The 9298-nt window shown below is 40.1% G+C and overlaps 1 protein-coding gene across 3 annotated transcripts in view; it reads left to right on the top strand.

Moving 5' to 3' along the window:
* Positions 1-574: 574 nt before the first annotated feature.
* The window catches only part of FCHO2 (FCH and mu domain containing endocytic adaptor 2), a 126339-nt gene continuing 117615 nt past the window's right edge, over positions 575-9298 (top strand). For all 3 annotated transcript variants that reach the window (XM_032404233.1, XM_032404235.1, XM_032404234.1), the window contains exon 1: positions 575-670. In XM_032404233.1, the coding sequence (XP_032260124.1) occupies positions 638-670 (33 nt within the window). In that variant the 5' untranslated portion in view covers positions 575-637. The remainder of the gene's footprint in view (positions 671-9298) is intronic.

Below are 9298 nucleotides of genomic sequence, written 5' to 3'. Positions count from 1 at the left end.
CTTTTCCGGCCTCGGAAAGTTTTGTTTTGGTTCTTAGTTCCCTGTCAAGGAAAGGCACCCTATTGACCAAAGGTTTCCCAGTCTCCGCCCGGTGGCCAGAAGCCAAACTTCCCCCATCCCAGCTAGACCAGCCTTGGTCCCTTCAAGATCCTCCAAGGCCGGGAAAGCGCGTCTTGCGTAGAGGAAGAGAGGAGGCAGCCAGGCTGCCGTATCCACTGCCGTTGGCCGGCCCTTTTCTTCGCTCATCCCTGGGCCAGTACCCATCGTACCGCAAAGGGTGCGGGCAGTCTCCTCTGTGACTCCTCAAGAACCCTGTTCTCCACCATTCCCAAGAGAATACTCAATTTGGCCGCGCCCGCGCCGGGGAGAGAGGAAGGTTACTAAAACCCAGGGATGGGACGAAGAGCGCATGCGCAACCAGGCGGTGGCGTTCAAGAGTTCGCCCCGCGGCAGCAGCCGCTAGGTGGCGCATGCGCCCTGGAGGGTGCGGGCCGGTCTCCGGGAAGAAGGCGGCGGCGGCGGCGGCGGCGGCGGCAGCGGCGGCGGTGGGGAAAGGCGGGGGCGCCGTGGGGGCCGGGCCCGTGTTTACACAGCGGCGGGCGGGCGCGGACGCGGAACCTGGCGCGGCGGCGGCAGGATGGTCATGGCGCATTTCGTCGAGAATTTTTGGGTAAGGGCAGGAAATTGGGTTTTGGGGTGCGAAGCTTTCTCCGCCTGACCTCGGCCTGTGTGCGCTCCGGGCGGCGGTGTTGGCGGCCGTGTTGGCGGCCGCGGCTTTCGGGGCCGCGGCGGCGGCGAAGGCTCCGCGATAAGGGCTAGCGTCCTCGGACCGCCGCCGGCTGGGTCCCGCCTGGATGAAGCCGGGCGGGCGCCGGGTCTCGCAGGTTCGCAGCCCCTGCGGGGGGCGAGGGCTGTCAGCGCGGCCCCTTAGCCCGCGGCGGGGACGCCTAGGGGCCGCCCGCCGCCCGCGCTGGGACAAAGCGCCGGATGGGGCGGGAGACGGGACCCGGCCCCGCCGGAGCTCTGGGCGCCGGGCGCGCTCCACGGCTCGGACGCGGCCGCCGGGCCCGAGGCGCGGCCGCCTCCCGCTGCGCGCTGCCGGCGAGCGCCGGCCGGAGCCGGGCGGAGGGGGCTCACCTCCGTCCCGCACCGCAACCCCCATCTTAGCCCTTTTGCCCCCCGCTGTTTCCACTCGGAATCCCTTGCGGGCTTGGCCTGGATCAGCACTTCCTCTGGGCCTCGCAGCTCGGCTCTTTGGTCTGCGCCCAGGACTTTGCCTCTGGGCCTGTTCACAAAGCGTATAAAAGTTGAATTTAATGTAACTGGATTCCTTGGGCTTAAATGCACGTAGACTTCCCCTCGTGCCCTGTGCTCCTTCCCCTTCCTCATTCTTTCCACACCCCTCCTCTTAACTCGGTATTAGTATTAGGTGGTTCTTTGAGAATGACTTCCAGTCACCGTGTGGAGTGTTTTTCTGCAGTTATTGTTTGTTGTAATGGGAAGTGCAGTTCAGCCGAGTGCGGGAAAAGTAGCATGTTTACCCCGGTATCTTGGGTGAATCTCATTTTAGGTCCTGACAGCTGCAAGTACTACAGTTGCATTTTAGTTCAAATTTAGAAATAGTTAAAGGAGTGATCTTTCAGTGAAGAAGAGGTGTGTCTTAAATTCTTATTTCTAAGTGTATCACGTATGGACTTAGTAATCAAATCAGTTCATAGTTATTTGTCTTGAGTGATTCTTGTTTTCCGCAAGCGACATAAGTACGAGACATTAGGTTTTTCTTTAAAATATAGCTTTATAAAGTTACAGTTCACATACTATACAGTACACTCAGTTCAGTGTACAATTCACGGGTTTTTCGTATGTGCAGTTACATCACCACGATCAATTTAGGACAGTATCATTACCTCAGAAAGAATCTCTGTGTCCATTAGCAGTCATTACCTCTTTCGCCCTTAACTCAGCCTAGGCAGTTTACTAATCTATACATTTCTGCCTCGATAGAATGGTCTCTTTTGGACATGACATATATAAATGGGATCATACGTGTTATCCTTCGTGATTGGCTTCTTTTCCTTAGCATGATTCCACACTTCATCCATGATGTAGCATGTATCAGTACTTCACTACATTTTATGGCCAAACATTCCATTGTGTGTATATACCACATTTTATCTATTCATCAGTGATAGACGTTTGGTTGTTTCCACTTTTTGGCTATTATGAATAGTACTGCTATGAACATTTTTATACAGGTTTTTGTGTGGAAATATGTTTTCATTTCTTTTGGGAATGGAATTGCTGGGTCATATTGTTACTCTTTAACATTTTGAAAAACTGCCAAACTGTTTTCCAAAGTGACTGCATGGTTTACAATTCCACTAACAATGTAAAAATGTTCCAATTTTTCTGCATGCTGGACAACACTTGTTATCGGTCTTTTTTATTGTAGTGGATGGGTGTGAAGTAAAACCTCATTGTGGGTTTGATTTCCATTTCTCTGATGGCTAATGTGCATCTATTCATATTTTTTTGGGGGGAAATATCTTTTTAGATTCACTGCCCATTTTTAGATTAGGTTGTTTGTGTTTTTATTATTGAGTTGTAAGAGTTTTTTTATATTCTGGGTAATCTTTTATCAGATATATGATTTTGTAAACATTTTCTTCTATTTTGTGGGCTGTCGTTTTTCCTCGACGGTGTCCTTTTTAAAAATTTATTTGTTTTTAAAAATTATTTTAAATAGATGACATATAACATGTTTCAGGTGTACAACATTCAACAATTACATATATTATGACATGCTCACCAGTGTAAGTGCCATTACTTTCTTACAGTATTACAGTATTATTGACTCTATTTCCTATGCTGTACTTTTCATCCTTGTGACTTACTTATTTTATAACAGTAGGATTGTACCTCTTAATCATCTATTTCACCTACCCCTCCCCCCCACAACCACCAGTTTTTTCTCTTTATTTATGAGTGTTTCTGTTTTTGTTCATTTGTTTTGTTTTTTAGATTCCATATATAAGTGAAATCATATGGTATTTGTCTTTTTCTGTCTGACTTGTTTCACTTAGCATAATATACTCTGGATCCATCGATGTCAGAAATGGCAAGATTTCATTCTTTTTTTTTTTTTTTTTGGCTGAGTACTCCATTGTGTATGTATAGCACATCTTTATTCCATCTATGGATGGACACTTAGGTTGCTTCCATATTCTTGCTGATTGCTGCAGTAGACATAGGGGTTCATGTATCTTTTTGAATTCGTGCTTTCATTTTCTTCAGGTGCATACCCAGAGGTGGAAATACTGGATTGTATGGTATTTCATTTCTATTTTTAATTTTTTGAGGAACCTCCATATTATTTTCCACAGTAGCTGCACAAATTTACATTCTCACCCTTTTCTCCACGACCTTGCCGACACTTATTTCTTTTTGATAGTAGCCATTCCAACTGGTATGAGGTAATTTTATATTGTCCTTTGAAGCATCGAAGTTTTTAATTTAGATGAAATCCAGTTTATTTGTTATTACTTATGCTTTTACTGTTTTCTCTAAGAACTTTTTCCTAACCCATGGTCACAAAGATTTACTCGTGTTTTTTTCTACGGGTTTTATAGTTTTAGCTCTTACATTTAGGCCTGTGATCCATTTGAAGTCAGTTTTTATGTGTGGTGCCAGGAGGAGGTTCAGCTTCATTCTTTAGCATGGATATGTAGTCTCAGTACTTTTGTTGAAGGGCTCTTCTTTCTCTGTTAATTAATCTTGGCACCCTTGTCAAAAATCAGTTGACCATCGGGCGCCTGGGTGGCTCAGTTGGTTAAGCGACTGCCTTTGGCTCAGGTCATGATCCTGGAGTGCCAGGATCGAGTCCCGCATGGGCTCCCTGCTCAGCAGGGAGTCTGCTTCTCCCTCTGACCCTCCCCCCTCTCATGTGCTCTCTCTCTCTCATTCTCTCTCAAATAAATAAAATCTTTAAAAAAACAAACAAACAAACAAAAAACAAAAATCAGTTGACCATAGATAATATGGGTTTATTTCTTGATTTCCAGTTGTATTCCATCGTCTGTCCTTACACTAGTCCTACACTATTTTGATTACTGTGTCTTTGTAGTAAGTTTGGCATCAGGAAGTGAGAGTCTTCCAGATTCGGTCTTCTTTTTCAAGATTATTTTGCCTATTCTAGGTCCCTTGCATTTCTGTATGAATTTTAGGTGTAGCGTATCAATTTAATTAATTAGTTAGTTAATTTAAGTATAGTTGATGTGTATAACCTATCAATTTTAGACTTCAGGTTTTAGGCAATTTATAAAACTATTAATTGGATTTTAAATTGGCATCCTGAAATGTTTTGCTTCTTTTTTTTTTTTTAGTTTTTAGTTTTTTTAAATTTATTTAAGTGATCTCTACGCCCCATGTGGTGTTCAAACTCATGACCCCAAGATGAAGCATGCTCTTCCAACTGAGCCAGCCAGGCGCCCCTCGAATGTTTTTTGATGAATGAATGTGTTCTTGGGGCTCCTGTGTGGCTCAGTCGATTAAGCGATTAAGCATCTGCCTTCAGCTCAGGTCATGATCCCAGGGTCCTGGGATCGAGTTCCACAGCAGGCTCCTTGCTCAGCGTGGAGTCCGCTTCTCCCTCTGCCTGCCGCTCCCCCTGCTTGTGTGTGCTTGCTTGCGCTCTCTCTCACAAATGAATAAATAAAATCTTAACAGAAAAGAATGTGTTCTTGACGCTTGCTAAGTTAATTCCAAATTGTATATTAAGATTTTTTCAGAAAGTAAAGCATAGTTTACTGCAAATTGTGCATTAACATTACAAGTTATCTTTTGTTTCTGTTAATTGAGCTTTGAACATAGCCTTGCCTAATGATTTTGGCTATTACAAATAATGCTTTCTAGGAACATTCTTGTACCAGTTTTTGGGTGCCCCTTGTCCCTCTTAAGAGAGGAATAGGAATAAGTTTGGATATCTGAAATCTAGAGAATATTCCTAGTCTAATTTATGTTTTTGTCTTTGCCTTCACTTCCCCAACTATTGAATACAAACAGTTAAAAATAGATTGCATTTTATTTACTTCCAAGCCTGGAATTGGGGCTGAAAGCTCTAATTTGGAGCTTTATAAAAAATTCCAGGGGCGCCTGGGTGGCTCAGTCGTTAAGCATCTGCCTTCGGCTCAGGTCATGATCCCAGGGTTCTGGGATCAAGCCCCGCATCGGGCTCCCTGCCAGGCGGGAGGCCTGCTTCTCCCCTCTCCCACTCCCCCTGCTTGTGTTCCCTCTCTTCGCTCTCTCTCTGTCAAATAAATAAATAAATAAATCTTAAAAAAAAAAAATGTTCCGAAGGAGGACTAAATGAACTAGGGAAGACTAGGAACAGGAACTAAATAACTTCTGAGAATTTGATAGTTATCTAAGACAACTTAAAAATTTACATATTTTAGGATCATTTATAATTTCTTAAAATAGAGAAATTACAATATTAGTTTCACTTTTCTCCCCTAATATTTAAAGTAGCACTGTCAGGACAAATAAAACTGGTCAAAGGGAGGTAATGGGAAACTTTAAAGTTTTAAGTTTCTAACCAAACAACCTATTAATTGTTGTTTTCCCTACATATAAAAAGACAAACCTTTTTGTTGTGGCATTTGTTAGAGGAAAGTTTGAATCATTCAAACTATTTTCAAGCCCTTTTGAAAGTAGCACATCCTGCCTTTTTCTTTAAAGTATAGTTTTTCTTCACTAAAACGGTATGCTACATTACGAATTAATACTATACTTTGAAGAGAAAAATGTATTTAAAACTTCCTACACAACAGGTGTTTTGTTGCTGATAAGTCATTTTTTGCCACAAAGTATAGTGCCTTTGATAATTAAGTTGAAAGTGTTTTTCTTTTCCATTAAAATTGGATAACAAAATTAATTTTGATAGCAGAAATCCACACTATTGCCTTAGTATCTAGAAACAGTTGTTAGTCCTTCAAAAGATAATGTAACTTAAAAAAATTTTTTGCAGATACTATAGTGTCTTTGTATACTGTTTCAGAGTAGGGTACTAATTTATAATGCTTTTGAGATTGTCTATGTCAGCATCGCACTGTAGTAATTAAAATGGCTTTCTGTTTTTATATAAACCCTGGTTATTTAATTGAGGAGTTAAATTTTTTAAAAATTTGTTTTTTTAAATTCCAGTGTAATTAACATAGTGTTATATTAGCTTCAGGTGTACAGTATACTGATTCAACAATTCTGTACATTACTCAGTGCTCATCTTGATAAGTGTACTTTTTATCCCCATCACCTATTTCCCCCATCCCCACACTCACCTCCCTTCTGGTAACCAACAGTTTGTTCTCTATAATAGTCTGTTTTTTGGTTTGTCTCTTTCTTTCTTTGTTTTGTTTCTTAAATTCCACATATGAGTGAAATCATATGGTATTTGTCTTTCTCTGAGTTATTTCACTTAGCATTATACTCCCTAGATCCATCCACATTTTTGTGAATGGCAAGATTTCATTCTTTTTTATGGCCAAGTAATATTCCATTGTATGTATCCATCTTCTTTTATCTGTTCATCTATATAGATGGACCTTTGGGTTCCTTACATATTTTGGCTATTGTAAATAATGCTGCAATAAACATAGGGCTGCTGCATATATCTTTTTGAATTAGTGTTTTCATATTCTTTGAGTAAATACCTCATAGTGGAATTACTGGATTATATGGTAATTCTAATTTTAATTTTTTGAGGAATCTCCATAGGGTTTTCCATAGTGGCTGTACCAGGTTGCATTCTTATCAGTAGTGCATGAGGGTTCCTTTTTCTCCACATCTTTGCCAACACTTGTTGTTACTTGTGTTTTTGATTTTAGCCATTCTGACTCGTGTGAGGTGATAACTCATTGGTTTTTTTTTTGTTTTTTTGTTTTTTAAGATATTATTTTTTATTTGCGAGAAAGAGAGTACATGAGTGGGAGGAAGGGCAGAGGGAGGAGGTTGCCCTAGCAGATTCTGCACCCAGCCCAGAGCCCGACGCAGGGCTTGATCCCACCGTCCTGAGACCATGACCTGAGCCAAAATCAAGAGTCAAATGCTCAACCGACTGAGTTACCCAGGCATCCTTCTCATTGTGGTTTGGATTTGTATTTCTCTGATGATGAGTGATATTGAGCATCTTCTCATGTGTCAGTGGCCATCTGTATATTTTTTCTGGAGAAATATATGTTCGTGTCTTCTGATTTTTTAATTGGATTATTTGTTTTTTTTGGTGGTGAGTTGTATAAGTTCTTTATATATTTTGGATACTGACCTCTTAAATTTTTTTTTTTAAGGAATGGATTTCATTGGTGATAATTGGGAAAAAATAAAACATACCTGATTTAAACACTTTATAAACCTTATTTTGTATAATAATCCTGATGTCTATAAAATATTAAGCATTCTCCCAAAGACATCAAGTATTCTTTAGCATATATCACATTGTAATGAACTGGCATTTTTAGTTAGGTGACCTTTTCCAAAAATTATTTTCCAGTCAGCATATCAAGAATGAAATAATTATCTTGGGTGTTTTTATCGTAAAGTATTTCTTTGTTTCTTGTCCTTATTTCTTTTATTGTTTAACCAGTACAGAAGTCTCTTTCCATTTGTCTGTTGGTTTCACTGGTATTGTCATGCTTTACTTTTAAATAAAATTGGAGCACTTGGTTATATATCCAAAATTTGATCTATCATTTACATGGATAAACTGGGAGGATTAAAATGTTTTTTAAAAACCTGGAATTGCTATTAGTAGGACTTTGAAGTGCAAAACATTATATTTTTGCTTGATTTTTTAATCTAAATTTAGTATCCTAAATGAGATACTAACACCCATACACATACCCATACACGCATATTCTTGGGGGTATATCCATATGCAAATTTAAATATATATATTTTTAGAAAATTAGTTGAGGTGATCATAGAAACCAAGAATATAGACTTTCTTTTTATTACTTGAAATTTCTAAATACTGCTTATGATATCCCATTGGGTGGTACACTGAAATTTAAGAAGTACATGTGTATGCATATTTACATATACATTAGTTAACAGATTTGCAAAATTTACGTGGTTCAGTATTCAAAAAGTACCAAAGGGAATACAGTATAAAATCTTTTTCTTTTTTCCCAGCCATCAGAATCTCCACAAAGGCAGTAATTGTTACCAATTTCTTATATAGCTTTCCAGAGATGATTTCTGTATAAACAAGGAAATTATATACACTAAATTAAAATTTGTTGTTTACTTGTTAGCCAGTTAGCCAGGCCCAAATTGTTTTCAGCTGCAACAAGCTAGGAAAATGCAAACTACAGATTCATCTAAGTTGGTTCAAGTAGACTTGACAGGTAGACATTATAAAATCATAGTATTTTATTTTTTTAAGATTTTATTTATTTATTTGACAGAGAGAGACACAGCGAGAGAGGGAATACAAGCAGTGGGAGTGGGAGAGGGAGAAGCAGGCTCCCTGTTGAGCAGGGAACCTGACGCGGGGCTCGATCCCAGGACCCTGGATCATGAGCCGAAGGCAGACGCTTAACGACTGAGCCACCCAGGCGCCCCCAAATCATAGTATTTTAGGTAGCAATAAATTTTATTGTGAGGCGCTTAGAATTTTGAAGGATGGAGTGGTGATTTGTTCTGTATTTTTGCTTTAATTGTAGGAGAAAGTTGAAAGTGAGAAAATGATACTGATTTAGTCTGTGTAAATTCAATTCAGGGGAAGGATTTTAGAACATTGACATGGAAAGGATAAAAATTTGCTGTATGGGTTCTTTTATAGCTCTGTACACTAAATCCTGAATGCTCTAATCCTCTCAGAACTACTTAAATTATTTAGGCAAAGGCATGGGAGAACAGGTATGCTTTGTATCATCCTGCACATTTGGCTAGCATAAGCCTTTTGGAGGTAGTTTTTTGAGTACTGTCTCTTGAGGTTATCCATCCTGGTTTGACAATTCTAAAACATTTAACAAAAGCACCCTAAGAAATCCATATAGAAATATGGTGCCATGGAGACGTAAAGGGAATAAGAGTTTTCACTTTACCTAGTGTGGAAAGGTGAAAGAATACTAAAGTTGTAAGAATGTTAGTAGCAGTTTGGTCCACAGAGATGAGCATAAGTTGGTCAGATGTGGGGGAGAAACAAAAACAGTACTACAGCAACTAAGACCTAAAATAGTAACTCTTGGTTAAGTTGTTAGAGGATGTTGCTGGGATGGTCAGATTCAGAGGATTAAATTGA

This window comes from Phoca vitulina, unplaced genomic scaffold (assembly GCF_004348235.1).
Source record: "Phoca vitulina isolate PV1807 unplaced genomic scaffold, GSC_HSeal_1.0 scaffold6, whole genome shotgun sequence".
Lineage (NCBI taxonomy): Eukaryota > Metazoa > Chordata > Mammalia > Carnivora > Phocidae > Phoca > Phoca vitulina.
This window is presented reverse-complemented; position numbering and strand designations above follow the sequence as displayed.